A 17,990-nucleotide genomic window follows, 5' to 3' on the forward strand; every position below is an offset into this window, starting at 1 on the left:
TCAATTACATATCCACTTTACTTCTTTACCATTATGGCACCAAAAGGATTTAGTGAAGGGATAAGTGCACAATGAAAACGGTCTATGAATGTTTCAGCGTGAATAAAGTGGTGGTGGTGTGATGTGTAAGGAGAGTTGTGGTTTAAAAAGGTTGAATGAGGTCTAACCTTATAATGGGGTGAAATGGTTGACGGTTTTGATAAATTAAACATCCACTTATCATTGTGGCCTATGACATATCATAACGATGCTTCAAAAAAAACATTAGACTAAATCAAATGTTAAAAGGGATGAATTAGTACGGTAGAATATTTTGTATTTCAAGAATCGAATTTGAATTGGTCTCTGACCTGAGCGGTTCCTGTTGATATTCTCCTCTGCAGCCAGCGGCCATGTATCACTCTGAGTACTGTCCCTGGGAGTGGTAGCGACAGACTTCCCGAACGAGGCCGTGTCCGTGGGAGCGTCCGGGTTCGGATTGTGTGCTTTCTTCTTCTTAGGCAGCTTCTGTTTAGCCATGGCCAGGGAGTAGTACATCCCAAAGTTGTTTACTATAACAGGCACGGGCATGGCGATGGTCAGCACCCCCGCTAGAGCGCACAGCGCGCCCACTATCATGCCCAGCCACGTCTTGGGGTACATGTCCCCGTAGCCCAGGGTGGTCATGGTGACCACGGCCCACCAGAAGGAGATAGGGATATTTTTGAAGTGGGTGTGTTTAGAGCCGCGGGGGTCGTCCGGTTGGGCCCCTATCCTCTCTGCGTAGTAGATCATAGTGGCGAAGATGAGGACGCCCAACGCCAGAAAAACGATAAGCAGGCAGAACTCGTTGACGCTGGCTCTCAACGTGTGGCCGAGAACCCTCAGACCGACGAAATGCCTGGTCAGCTTGAAGATCCGGAGGATCCGGACGAAACGGACTACCCGTAGAAACCCCAGGATGTCGGAGGCTGCTTTAGAGGAGGACAGGCCGCTGAGGCCCATCTCCAGGTAGAAGGGCAGGATGGCCACGAAGTCAATGACGTTTAACATGTTCTTGATGAAGAGCAGCTTGTCGGGGCAGCACACGATGCGGACGAAGAACTCAAAGGTGAACCAGACCACACAAACACCCTCCACCACGGTCAGAATGGGCTTGGTCACCACCTAGAGTAGATCACATTATACATTAGATTATACATTAGATTATACACTAGATTATACATTACATTAGATTATACATTAGATTATACATTAGATTATAGATTACATTAGATTATACATTACATTAGATTATACATTAGATTATACATTAGATTATACATTACATTAGATCATACATTAGATCATACATTACATTAGATTATACATTAGATTATACATTAGATTATACATTACATTAGATTATACATTAGATTATACATTAGATTATACATTACATTAGATTATACATTAGATTATACATTAGATTATACATTACATTAGATTATACATTAGATTATACATTACATTAGATCATACATTACATTAGATCATACATTACATTAGATTATACATTACATTAGATCATACATTACATTAGATTATACATTACATTAGATTATATATTACATTAGATCATACATTACATTAGATTATACATTACATTAGATTATATATTACATTAGATTATACATTACATTAGATTATACATTAGATCATACATTAGATTATATATTAGATTATACATTAGATCATACATTAGATCATACATTAGATCATACATTAGATTAGATTATATATTCAATTATACATTAGATGAGATATTAGATTAAACATTATATTTGATTATACATTAGATTATAATATAGATTATATTATACATTAGATTATATTATACATTAGATTAGATTATACACTAGATTATATATTAGATTAGATTATACACTAGATTATACATTAGATTAGATTATACATGAGATTTTATTATACATTAGATTCGATTATATATTAGATTCTACATTAGATTAGATTATACATTAGATTCTACATTAGATTATATTCAACATTAGATTAGATTATACATTAGATTAGATTATACATTAGCCTTGTTTATATATTCGATTATACATTAGATTAGATTTTACATTAGATTATACATTAGCTTTGTTTATATATTCGATTATACATTAGATTAGATTCTACATTAGATTAGATTTTACATTAGATTCTACATTAGCTTTGTTTATATATTCGATTATACATTAGATTAGATTCTACATTAGATTAGATTTTACATTAGATTCTACATTAGCTTTGTTTATATATTAGATTATACGTTAGATTAGATTATACATTAGCTTTGTTTATATATTCGATTATACATTAGATTAGATTCTACATTAGATTAGATTTTACATTAGATTCTACATTAGCTTTGTTTATATATTAGATTATACATGAGATTTTATTATACATTAGATTCGATTATATATTAGATTCTACATTAGATTAGATTTTACATTAGATTCTACATTAGATTATATTCTACATTAGATTAGATTCTACATTAGATTAGATTCTACATTAGATTAGATTTTACATTAGATTCTACATTAGCTTTGTTTATATATTAGATTATACGTTAGATTAGATTATACATTAGCCTTGTTTATATATTCGATTATACATTAGATTATATTCTACATTAGATTAGATTTTACATTAGATTATACATTAGCTTTGTTTATATATTCGATTATACATTAGATTAGATTCTACATTAGATTAGATTTTACATTAGATTCTACATTAGCTTTGTTTATATATTAGATTATACGTTAGATTAGATTATACATTAGCTTTGTTTATATATTCGATTATACATTAGATTAGATTCTACATTAGATTAGATTTTACATTAGATTCTACATTAGCTTTGTTTATATATTAGATTATACATGAGATTTTATTATACATTAGATTCGATTATATATTAGATTCTACATTAGATTAGATTTTACATTAGATTCTACATTAGATTATATTCTACATTAGATTAGATTCTACATTAGATTAGATTATACATTAGCTTTGTTTATATATTCGATTATACATTAGATTAGATTCTACATTAGATTAGATTTTACATTAGATTCTACATTAGCTTTGTTTATATATTAGATTATACGTTAGATTAGATTATACATTAGCCTTGTTTATATATTCGATTATACATTAGATTAGATTATAGATTAAATTATACATTAGATTATACTATACATTACATTATAGATTCTGTTATACATTTGATTATACATTAGATTATACATTAGAATATACATTAGATTAGATTATACATTAGATTATACATTAGATTATACATTAGATTAGATTATACATTAGATTACACATTAGATGACATTATATATTAGATAATAGATTTGATTATACATTAGACTAGATTATACATTAAAATATACATTAGAATAGATTATGCACTAGATTAGATTATACATTAGATCATACATTAGATTATACATTAGATCATACATTAGATTAGATTATACATTAGATCATACATTAGATTATACATTACATTAGATTATACATTAGAGTAGATTATACATTACATTAGATTATACATTACATTAGATTATACATTAGATCATACATTAGATTAGATTATACATTAGATTATACATTAGATTAGATTATACATTAGATTATACATTAGATTATACATTACATTAGATTATACATTAGATCATACATTACATTAGATTATACATTAGAGTAGATTATACATTACATTAGATTATACATTACATTAGATTATACATTAGAGTAGATTATACATTACATTAGATTATACATTACATTAGATTATACATTAGATCATACATTAGATTAGATTATACATTAGATTATACATTAGATTATACATTACATTAGATTATACATTAGATCATACATTACATTAGATTATACATTAGAGTAGATTATACATTACATTAGATTATACATTAGAGTAGATTATACATTACATTAGATTATACATTACATTAGATTATACATTAGAGTAGATTATACATTACATTAGATTATACATTACATTAGATTATACATTAGATCATACATTAGATTAGATTATACATTAGATTATACATTAGATTAGATTATACATTAGATTATACATTAGATTATACATTAGATTAGATTATACATTACATTAGATTATACATTACATTAGATTATACATTACATTAGATTATACATTAGATCATACATTAGATCATACATTAGATTAGATTATACATTAGATTATACATTAGATTATACATTAGATTATACATTAGATTATACATTAGATTAGATTATACATTAGATTAGATTATACATTACATTAGATTATACATTAGATTATACATTAGATTATACATTAGATTATACATTAGATCATACATTAGATTAGATTATACATTACATTAGATTATACATTAGATTATACATTAGATTATACATTAGATTATACATTAGATTATACATTACATTATACATTACATTATACATTACATTAGATTATACATTAGATCATACATTAGAGTAGATTATACATTAGATGATACATTAGAGTAGATTATACATTACATTAGATTATACATTAGATCATACATTAGAGTAGATTATACATTACATTAGATTATACATTAGATTATACATTAGATTATACATTAGATTATACATTAGATTAGATTATACATTACATTAGATTATACATTAGATTATACATTAGATTAGATTATATATTACATTAGATTATACATTAGATTATACATTAGAATATACATTACATTAGATTATACATTACATTAGATTATACATTAGATTATACATTAGATACATTAGATTATACATTAGATTATACATTACATTAGATTATACATTAGATTATACATTAGATTATACATTAGATTATACATTACATTAGATTATACATTAGATTATACATTAGATTATACATTAGATTATACATTAGATTATACATTACATTAGATTATACATTAGATTATACATTAGATTATACATTACATTAGATTATACATTAGATTATACATTACATTAGATTATACATTAGATTATACATTACATTAGATTATACATTAGATTATACATTAGATTATACATTACATTAGATTATACATTAGATTATACATTACATTAGATTATACATTAGATTATACATTAGATTATACATTACATTAGATTATACATTAGATTATACATTAGATTATACATTAGATTATACATTAGATTATACATTAGATTAGATTATACATTAGATTATACATTAGATTATACATTAGATTATACATTAGATTATACATTACATTAGATTATACATTAGATTATACATTAGATCATACATTACATTAGATTATACATTAGAGTAGATTATACATTACATTAGATTATACATTAGATTATACATTAGATTATACATTACATTAGATTATACATTAGATCATACATTACATTAGATTATACATTAGATTATACATTACATTAGCCTTGTTTATATATTCGATTATACATTAGATTAGATTATAGATTAAATTATACATTAGATTATACTATAGATTCTGTTATACATTAGATTATAGATTATATATTAGATTATAGATTTGATTATACATTAGATTATACATTAGAATATACATTAGATTAGATTATACACTAGATTAGATTATACATTAGATTACAGATTAGATTATACATTAGATTATAGATTAGATTATACATTAGATTATAGATTAGATTATACACTAGATTAGATTATACATTAGATTATAGATTAGATTATACATTAGATTAGATTATACACTAGATTAGATTATACATTAGATTACACATTAGATTACATTATATATTAGATAATAGATTTGATTATACATGGTCTAATGTTGTTATGGTCTAATGGTCTAATGTTGTTATGGTCTAATGTTGTTATGATCTAATGTTGTTATGGTCTAATGCTGTTATGGTCTAATGTTGTTATGGTCTAATGTTGTTATGATCTAATGGTCTAATGTTGTTATGATCTAATGGTCTAATGTTGTTATGGTCTAATGTTGTTATGGTCTAATGTTGTTATGGTCTAATGTTGTTATGGTCCAATGTTGTTATGGTCTAATGCTGTTATGGTCTAATGTTGTTATGGTCTAATGGTCTAATGTTGTTATGGTCTAATGGTCTAATGTTGTTATGGTCTAATGTTGTTATGATCTAATGTTGTTATGGTCTAATGTTGTTATGGTCTAATGTTGTTATGGTCTAATGTTGTTATGGTCTAATGTTGTTATGGTCTAATGTTGTTATGGTCTAATGTTGTTATGGTCTAATGGTCTAATGTTGTTATGATCTAATGTTGTTATGGTCTAATGTTGTTATGGTCTAATGTTATGGTTAGTTATGGTCTAATGGTCTAATGTTGTTATGGTCTAATGTTGTTATGGTCTAATGTTGTTATGGTCTAATGGTCTAATGTTGTTATGATCTAATGTTGTTATGATCTAATGTTGTTATGATCTAATGGTCTAATGTTGTTATGGTCTATTGTTGTTATGGTCTAATGTTGTTATGGTATAATGTTGTTATGGTCTAATGTTGTTATGGTCTAATGGTCTAATGTTGTTATGGTCTAATGTTGTTATGGTCTAATGTTGTTATGGTCTAATGTTGTTATGGTCTAATGCTGTTATGGTCTAATGGTCTAATGTTGTTATGGTCTAATGGTCTAATGTTGTTATGGTCTAATGGTCTAATGTTGTTATGGTCTAATGGTCTAATGTTGTTATCGTAGAATGTATGCACACATGACTGTAAGTCGCTTTGGATAAAAGCGTCTGCTAAATGGCATATATTATACATTAGACTAGATTATACATTAAAATATACATTAGAATAGATTATGCACTAGATTAGATTATACATTAGATTACACATTAGATTAGATTATAGATCATATTAGGTAACACATTAGATTATAGATTAGATGATTTTACATTAGTTTTGTTTTTTATGAATGACATTTTTTTTACCCCCTTTTTCTCCCCAACTCATGAACATGAACGGGCTCCGGAGAGACGAAGGTCGAGAATCATGCATCCTCCGAAACACAACCCAACCAAGCCGCACTGCTTCTTAACACAGCAAGCATCCATCCCGGAAGCCAGCCGCACCAATGTGTCGGAGGAAATACAGTACACCTAGCGACCTGGTCAGCGTGCACTGCGCTTAGATTATACATTAGATTAGATTATACATTAGCTTTGATTATACATCAAATCAGATTATAGATTAGATTATAGATTATATTATTGAATTTAAATTCAGGGATCATTAAAGTATCAATAAAGTTGAAGTCGGAAGTTTAAATACATTTAGGTTGGAGTCATTAAAACTCATTTTTCAACCACTCCAAAATTTTCTTGTTACCAAACTATAGTTTTGGCAAATCGGTTAGGACATCTATTTTGTGCATGACACAAGTCATTTTTCCAACAATTGTTTACAGACAGATTATTTCACTTATAATTCACTGTATCACAATTCCAGTGGGTCAGAAGTTTACATACACTAAATTGACTGTACATTTAAACAGCTAGGAAAAGTCCAGAAAATGATGCCATGGCTCTAGAAGCTTCTGATAGGCTAATTGACATCAATAGAGCCAATTTGAGGTATATCTGTGGATGTATTTCAAGGTCTACCTTCAAACTCAGTGCCTCTTTGCTTGGCATCATGGGAAAATCAAACAAAATCATCCAAGATCTCAGAAAATAATTGTAGACCTCCACAAGTCTGGTTTATCCTTGGGAGCAATTGTATAAACAATAGTACGCAAGTATAAACACCATGGGACCAGGCAGCCGTCATACCGCTCAGGAAGGGGTTCTGTCTCCTAGAGATGAATGTACTTTGTTGCGAAAAGTGCAAATCTATCCCAGAACCAAGATCACCTCCTCAGTGTGGTTCCCCACCACCACGCGTTCTGTTGTACATACAGTAGTACTACGTAGAGCCTATTTACATCTAAGTATCTCTCTCACCTTCACCAAGATCACCTCCTCAGTGTGGTTCCCCACCACCACGCGTTCCGTGTGGTTCTGCAGGTCGTTGAAGTACTCGTGAGTCTCCAGGCAGAACGTAGTGATGGAAATCAGGATAAAGAACAGAGAGGCAAAAGCTATACCCTGCAACGAGACAATCAATCAATCAATCAATCAATACATTGACACATCAAATCAATTAAATGTATTTTTAATAATATATAATAATATATGCCATTTAGCAGACGCTTTTATCCAAAGCGACTTACAGTCATGTGTGCATACATTCTACGTATGGGTGGTCCCGGGGATCGAACCCACTACCCTGGCGTTACAAGCGCCATGCTCTACCAACTGAGCTACAGAAGGACCACACTAAAGTCCGTTTTACATAAGCAGTTGTCAGAAAGTGCTTTCATTAGAACAAAACACTCAAAGTCAGTGAGAGGAAACATGTTGGACAGGACATAGTTACATACTAGTTACTATAGTAACGGCATTGTACTAGCAGAGTAACGGAGCTGAGCATTTTCTGCTATTACACAAACGCAGTAGGGACTTACACACGCTGTTACTTGTGTAAGGTGTTACTGAGAAATATACAGATAACATGATCCATTGTACTTACAGAGGATCCATTAAAACTGTTAGAGAGAACACAGTTACTCGCCTACAGCTTTTATTTCAACATTACTGGCTGACTTCTGTTGTTTTCACTTCAGCAAGCTAACAATTATTCTGTAAAAATACAAGTCCAGGACAGTCACACCACAGAACCAACAGCAGGGAACAGTCACACCACAGAACCATCAGCAGGTAACAGTCACACCACAGAACCATCAGCAGGTAACAGTCACACCACAGAACCAACAGCAGGTAACAGTCACACCACAGAACCAACTGCAGGTAACAGTCACACCAACAGCAGGTAACAGTCACACCAACAGCAGGTAACAGTCACACCACAGAACCAACAGCAGGTAACAGTCACACCACAGAACCAACAGCAGGTAACAGTCACACCACAGAACCAACAGCAGGGAACAGTCACACCAACAGCAGGTAACAGTCACACCACAGAACCAACAGCAGGTAACAGTCACACCACAGAACCAACAGCAGGTAACAGTCACACCACAGAACCAACAGCAGGTAACAGTCCCACCAACAGCAGGTAACAGTCACACCAACAGCAGGTAACAGTCACACCAACAGCAGGTAACAGTCACACCAACAGCAGGTAACAGTCACACCAACAGCAGGTAACAGTCACACCACAGAACCAACAGCAGGTAACAGTCACACCAACAGCAGGGAACAGTCACACCAACAGCAGGTAACAGTCACACCACAGAACCAACAGCAGGTAACAGTCACACCACAGAACCAATAGCAGGTAACAGTCACACCAACAGCAGGGAACAGTCACACCAACAGCAGGTAACAGTCACACCACAGAACCAACAGCAGGTAACAGTCACACCACAGAACCAACAGCAGGTAACAGTCACACCACAGAACCAACAGCAGGTAACAGTCACACCAACAGCAGGTAACAGTCACACCAACAGCAGGTAACAGTCACACCACAGAACCAACAACAGGCAACAGTCACACCAACAGCAGGTAACAGTCACACCAACAGCAGGGAACAGTCACACCAACAGCAGGTAACAGTCACACCAACAGCAGGTAACAGTCACACCAACAGCAGGTAACAGTCACACCACAGAACCAACAGCAGGCAACAGTCACACCACAGAACCAACAGCAGGTAACAGTCACACCAACAGCAGGTAACAGTCACACCAACAGCAGGTAACAGTCACACCACAGAACCAACAGCAGGTAACAGTCACACCACAGAACCAACAGCAGGTAACAGTCACACCACAGAACCAACAGCAGGTAACAGTCACACCACAGAACCAACAGCAGGTAACAGTCACACCACAGAACCAACAGCAGGTAACAGTCACACCACAGAACCAACAGCAGGTAACAGTCACACCACAGAACCAACAGCAGGGAACAGTCACACCAACAGCAGGGAACAGTCACACCAACAGCAGGTAACAGTCACACCAACAGCAGGTAACAGTCACACCAACAGCAGGGAACAGTCACACCAACAGCAGGTACTACACAATTGATGATGTAAAGCTAATGGTTAACAAGGGCGAGAGGATGAATCTGGTCAGCATTCACACTCAGACCAGAAAACAACTCAGATTCCAGAGCAACAGCCTCTATAATCTGTCAGTGCTGTAAAACAGGGCAGGCTGCATTGTGAGGGCCTCCAGCCATTATCAGCCACAAGGCCCATCATCTAACCAGCCATGAGCCACATCCAGCCACAAGGCCCATCATCTAACCAGCCATGAGCCACTACGCAGCCACAAGGCCCATCATCTAACCAGCCATCAGCCACAAGGCCCATCATCTACTATGCAGCCACAAGGCCCAACATCTAACCGGCCATCAGCCACTATGTAGCCACAAGGCCCATCATCTAACCAGCCATGAGCCACTACGCAGCCACAAGGCCCATCATCTAACCAGCCACCAGCCACTATGCAGCCACAAGGCCCATCATCTAACCAGCCATCAGCCACAAGGCCCATCATCTACTATGCAGCCACAAGGCCCAACATCTAACCGGCCATCAGCCACTATGTAGCCACAAGGCCCATCATCTAACCAGCCATGAGCCACTACGCAGCCACAAGGCCCATCATCTAACCAGCCACCAGCCACTATGCAGCCACAAGGCCCATCATCTAACCAGCCATCAGCCACAAGGCCCATCATCTACTATGCAGCCACAAGGCCCAACATCTAACCGGCCATCAGCCACTATGTAGCCACAAGGCCCATCATCTAACCGGCCATCAGTCACTATGCAGCCACAAGGCCCATCATCTACCCAGCCACCAGCCACAAGGCACATCATCTACCCAGCCACCAGCCACAAGGCACATCATCTACCCAGCCACCAGCCACAAGGCACATCATCTACCCAGCCACCAGCCACAAGGCACATCATCTACCCAGCCACCAGCCACAAGGCACATCATCTACCCAGCCACCAGCCACAAGGCCCATCATCTACCCAGCCACCAGCCACTATGCAGCCACAAGGCCCATCATCTACCCAGCCACCAGCCACTATGCAGCCACAAGGCCCATCAGAGATGGAGGAAGGAGGCCCAGAGAGGCTTGGAAACACAGACATGTTTACATCAGCTCTCCATTAGATCTCACCTGATAACTACCAAGACTTTTCTGAGTCTCTGTAAATTCTGTTAAGTTCTATTATTGTCATCGCTTGTCGATCAAATCTAGTATGATAAAGAATAATTACAGGATTAAACACCTACGTGTAGTTCTGTGGAGGCTGCTGAGGGGAGGACGGCTCATAATAACATCTGGAATGGATTTTCAGTGGGAATGGAATCAAACACATCAAACACGTTGGTTTCCATGTAGTTGATACCATTTCCATTGACCCCATTCTGGTCGTTGTTATGAGCCGTCCTCCCCTCAGCAGCCTCCACTGGTCTCGTTGAACTGTTTACAGAGGAGGATCATGGCAGGTGTCGGTTCTGCCTCTGACCTTAAACTCAGTTTCACCACTGAGAGTCCCTGGTCCAAGCATTAACCCCATTTCCTGCTCATCTCCCACAATAACTCTGTACGGGTTAGAGTTAGCATTGTGTTTGTGTTAGCATTGTAAATAAATCCAAAAGTACTGTACAGCTGATTGATTTGTGTGGGGAAGTAGATATGGCGGATACCTGGTGCCTGAATGGCATTGATGACAAGGTACATATTTAACCAGCTGTTATCCAGGTGAGCAGGAGGACGAGAGAGGACACAGATGTATTCCAATCCGTCCATGATGCTACAGTCAGAGCTAATAACACTAGAGTCCTCTCACAGGCACAGGGTCGACTCAAATTGCGCCCTATTTCCTACATAGTGCACTCCTTTTGACCAGGGCCCTTGTACAAAGTAGTGCACTACAGAAGAAAAAGGGCCCCATATGGAATGCATTACAGAATATACGAGGGAATATGAAAAGAGACGGTTTTCAGACGTGTTATTTGTTGATAGCGACAGTTTGTCAACCTCTGTACTCAGTCAGTCACATCCTAATCAACACCAGCTTCATGATGAGCAACATACATGCTATAATGACTAGCTAGATGATTAATGACTACATCTCACTGAAGACAGCTACATCACACTAAAGACAGCTACATCACACTAAAGACAGCTACATCACACTGGAGACAGTTACATCACACTGAACACAGCTACATCACACTGAACACAGCTACATCACACTGAAGACAGCTACACTGAAGACAGCTACAGCTACACACTGAAGACAGCTACATCACACTGAACACAGCTACATCACACTGAAGAAAGCTACATCACACTGAACACAGCTACATCACACTGAAGACAGCTACATCACACTGAACACAGCTACATCACACTGAAGACAGCTACATTACACTGAACACAGCTACATCACACTGAAGACAGCTACATCACACTGAAGACAGCTACATTACACTGAACACAGCTACATCACACTGAAGACAGCTACATCACACTGAAGACAGCTACATCACACTGAAGACAGCTACAGCTACATCACACTGAAGACAGCTACATCACACTGAAGACAGCTACATCACACTGAAGACAGCTACAGCTACATCACACTGAAGACAGCTACATCACACTGAACACAGCTACATCACACTGAAGAAAGCTACATCACACTGAAGACAGCTACAGCTACATCACACTGAAGACAGCTACAGTCACACTGAAGACAGCTACATCACACTGAAGACAGCTACATCACACTGAACACAGCTACATCACACTGAACACAGCTACATCACACTGAAGACAGCTACATTACACTGAACACAGCTACATCACACTGAAGACAGCTACATCACACTGAAGACAGCTACATTACACTGAACACAGCTACATCACACTGAAGACAGCTACATCACACTGAAGACAGCTACATCACACTGAAGACAGCTACAGCTACATCACACTGAAGACAGCTACATTACACTGAAGACAGCTACAGCTACATCACACTGAAGACAGCTACATCACACCTGAAGACAGCTACATCACACTGAAGACAGCTACAGCTACATCACACTGAAGACAGCTACAGCTACATCACACTGAAGACAGCTACAGTTACATCACACTGAACACAGCTACATCACACTGAACACAGCTACATCACACTGAACACAGCTACATCACACTGAAGACAGCTACAGTACACTGAACACAGCTACATCACACTGAAGACAGCTACATCACACTGAAGACAGCTGAACACAGCTACATCACACTGAAGACAGCTACATCACACTGAAGACAGCTACAGCTACATCACACTGAAGACAGCTACATCACACTGAAGACAGCTACATCACACTGAAGACAGCTACATCACACTGAAGACAGCTACATCACACTGAAGACAGCTACAGCTACATCACACTGAAGACAGCTACATCACACTGAAGACAGCTACAGCTACATCACACTGAACACAGCTACATCACACTGAAGAAAGCTACATCACACTGAAGACAGCTACAGCTACATCACACTGAAGACAGCTACAGCTACATCACACTGAAGACAGCTACAGTTACATCACACTGAAGACAGCTACATCACACTGAACACAGCTACATCACACTGAAGACAGCTACATCACACTGAAGACAGCTACATCACACTGAACACAGCTACATCACACTGAAGACAGCTACATCACACTGAAGAAAGCTACATCACACTGAACACAGCTACATCACACTGAAGACAGCTACATCACACTGAAGACAGCTACATCACACTGAACACAGCTACATCACACTGAAGACAGCTACATCACACTGAAGACAGCTACATCACACTGAAGACAGTTACATCACACTGAAGAAAGCTACATCACACTGAAGACAGTTACATCACACTGAAGACAGCTACATCACACTGAAGACAGCTACATCACACTGAAGACATCACACTGAAGACAGCTACATCACACTGAAGACAGTTACATCACACTGAAGACAGTTACATCACACTGAACACAGCTACATCACACTGAAGACAGCTACATCACACTGAAGACAGCTACATCACACTGAAGACAGCTACATCACACTGAAGACAGCTACAGCTACATCACACTGAAGACAGATACATCACACTGAAGACAGCTACAGCTACATCAGACTGAAGACAGCTACATCACACTGAAGACAGCTACAGCTACATCACACTGAAGACAGATACATCACACTGAAGACAGCTACAGCTACATCAGACTGAAGACAGCTACATCACACTGAAGACAGCTACAGCTACATCAGACTGAAGACAGCTACATCACACTGAAGACAGCTACAGCTACATCACACTGAAGACAGCTACATCACACTGAAGACAGCTACAGCTACATCAGACTGAAGACAGATACATCACACTGAAGACAGCTACAGCTACATCAGACTGAAGACAACTACATCACACTGAAGACAGCTACAGCTACATCATACTGAAGACAGCTACAGTTACATCACACTGAAGACAGCTACAGCTACATCACACTGAAGACAGCTACATCACACTGAAGACAGCTACAGCTACATCACACTGAAGACAGCTACAGTTACATCACACTGAAGACAGCTACAGTTACATCACACTGAAGACAGCTACAGCTACATCACACTGAAGACAGCTACATCACACTGAAGACAGCTACAGCTACATCACACTGAAGACAGCTACAGTTACATCAGACTGAAGACAGCTACATCACACTGAAGACAGCTACAGCTACATCAGACTGAAGACAGATACATCACACTGAAGACAGCTACATCACACTGAAGACAGCTACAGCTACATCACACTGAAGACAGCTACAGTTACATCACACTGAAGACAGCTACATTACACTGAAGACAGCTACAGTTACATCACACTGAAGACAGCTACATCACACTGAAGACAGCTACAGTTACATCACACTGAAGACAGCTACATCACACTGAAGACAGCTACAGTTACATCACACTGAAGACAGCTACATCACACTGAAGACCGCTACATCACACTGAAGACAGCTACATCACACTGAACACAGCTACATCACACTGAAGACAGCTACATCACACTGAACACAGCTACATCACACTGGAGACAGCTACATCACACTGAAGACAGTTACATCAGACTGGAGACAGCTACAGCTACATCACACTGAAGACAGCTACATCACACTGAAGACAGCTACAGCTACATCACACTGAAGACAGCTACATCACACTGAAGACAGCTACAGCTACATCAGACTGAAGACAGCTACATCACACTGAAGACAGCTACAGCTACATCACACTGAAGACAGCTACAGTTACATCACACTGAAGACAGCTACAGCTACATCACACTGAAGACAGCTACAGTTACATCACACGGAAGACAGCTACACCACACTGAAGACAGCTACAGTTACATCACACTGAAGACAGCTACATCACACTGAAGACCGCTACATCACACTGAAGACAGCTACATCACACTGAACACAGCTACATCACACTGAAGACAGCTACATCACACTGAAGACAGCTACATCACACTGGAGACAGCTACATCACACTGAAGACAGTTACATCACACTGGAGACAGCTACAGCTACATCACACTGAAGACAGCTACATCACACTGAAGACAGTTACAGTTACATCACACTGAAGACAGCTACATCACACTGAAGACAGCTACAGCTACATCACACTGAAGACAGTTTCAGTTACATCACACTGAAGACAGTTACAGCTACATCACACTGAAGACAGCTACATCACACTGAAGACAGTTACAGCTACATCACACTGAAGACAGTTACATCACACTGAAGACAGTTACAGCTACATCACACTGAAGACAGTTACATCACACTGAAGACAGTTACAGCTACATCACACTGAAGACAGTTACAGCTACATCACACTGAAGACAGTTACAGCTACATCACACTGAAGACAGTTACAGCTACATCACACTGAAGACAGTTACAGCTACATCACACTGAAGACAGCTACATCACACTGAAGACAGCTACAGCTACATCACACTGAAGACAGCTACAGTTACATCACACTGAAGACAGCTACAGTTACATCACACTGAAGACAGCTACAGCTACATCACACTGAAGACAGCTACAGTTACATCACACTGAAGACAGCTACATCACACTGAACACAGCTACATCACACTGAAGACAGCTACATCACACTGAACACAGCTACATCACACTGAAGACAGCTACATCACACTGAAGAAAGCTACATCACACTGAACACAGCTACATCACACTGAAGAAAGCTACATCACACTGAACACAGCTACATCACACTGAAGACAGCTACATCACACTGAAGACAGCTACATCACACTGAACACAGCTACATCACACTGAAGACAGCTACATCACACTGAAGACAGCTACATCACACTGAAGACAGTTACATCACACTGAAGAAAGCTACATCACACTGAAGACAGTTACATCACACTGAAGAAAGCTACATCACACTGAAGACAGCTACATCACACTGAACACAGCTACATCACACTGAAGACAGCTACATCACACTGAAGACAGTTACATCACACTGAAGACAGTTACATCACACTGAACACAGCTACATCACACTGAAGACAGCTACATCACACTGAAGAAAGCTACATCACACTGAAGACAGCTACATCACACTGAAGACAGCTACATCACACTGAAGACAGCTACAGCTACATCACACTGAAGACAGATACATCACACTGAAGACAGCTACAGCTACATCAGACTGAAGACAGCTACATCACACTGAAGACAGCTACAGCTACATCACACTGAAGACAGATACATCACACTGAAGACAGCTACAGCTACATCAGACTGAAGACAGCTACATCACACTGAAGACAGCTACAGCTACATCAGACTGAAGACAGCTACATCATACTGAAGACAGCTACAGCTACATCAGACTGAAGACAGCTACATCACACTGAAGACAGCTACAGCTACATCAGACTGAAGACAGATACATCACACTGAAGACAGCTACAGCTACATCAGACTGAAGACAACTACATCACACTGAAGACAGCTACAGCTACATCATACTGAAGACAGCTACAGTTACATCACACTGAAGACAGCTACAGCTACATCACACTGAAGACAGCTACATCACACTGAAGACAGCTACAGCTACATCACACTGAAGACAGCTACAGTTACATCACACTGAAGACAGCTACAGTTACATCACACTGAAGACAGCTACAGCTACATCACACTGAAGACAGCTACATCACACTGAAGACAGCTACAGCTACATCACACTGAAGACAGCTACAGTTACATCAGACTGAAGACAGCTACATCACACTGAAGACAGCTACAGCTACATCAGACTGAAGACAGATACATCACACTGAAGACAGCTACATCACACTGAAGACAGCTACAGCTACATCACACTGAAGACAGCTACAGTTACATCACACTGAAGACAGCTACATTACACTGAAGACAGCTACAGTTACATCACACTGAAGACAGCTACATCACACTGAAGACAGCTACAGTTACATCACACTGAAGACAGCTACATCACACTGAAGACAGCTACAGTTACATCACACTGAAGACAGCTACATCACACTGAAGACCGCTACATCACACTGAAGACAGCTACATCACACTGAACACAGCTACATCACACTGAAGACAGCTACATCACACTGAACACAGCTACATCA

At 37.7% G+C, this 17,990-nt stretch overlaps 1 protein-coding gene across 3 annotated transcripts in view; it reads right to left on the reverse strand.

The window, feature by feature from the left end:
* The window catches only part of LOC124032368 (potassium voltage-gated channel subfamily C member 1-like), a 75,185-nt gene that overhangs the window by 30,625 nt on the left and 26,570 nt on the right, over positions 1-17,990 (reverse strand). For all 3 annotated transcript variants that reach the window (XR_006838262.1, XR_006838261.1, XM_046344724.1), the window contains exons 2-3: positions 8,070-8,213; positions 351-1,146 (exon numbers count right to left, since the gene is read on the reverse strand). Coding sequence is in view for 1 of the 3 variants with exons in the window: in XM_046344724.1 (XP_046200680.1) it covers positions 351-1,146; positions 8,070-8,213 (940 nt within the window). In the remaining 2 variants the exon portion in view is untranslated. The remainder of the gene's footprint in view (positions 1-350; positions 1,147-8,069; positions 8,214-17,990) is intronic.

This window comes from Oncorhynchus gorbuscha, linkage group LG03, assembly GCF_021184085.1.
Source record: "Oncorhynchus gorbuscha isolate QuinsamMale2020 ecotype Even-year linkage group LG03, OgorEven_v1.0, whole genome shotgun sequence".
NCBI lineage: Eukaryota > Metazoa > Chordata > Actinopteri > Salmoniformes > Salmonidae > Oncorhynchus > Oncorhynchus gorbuscha.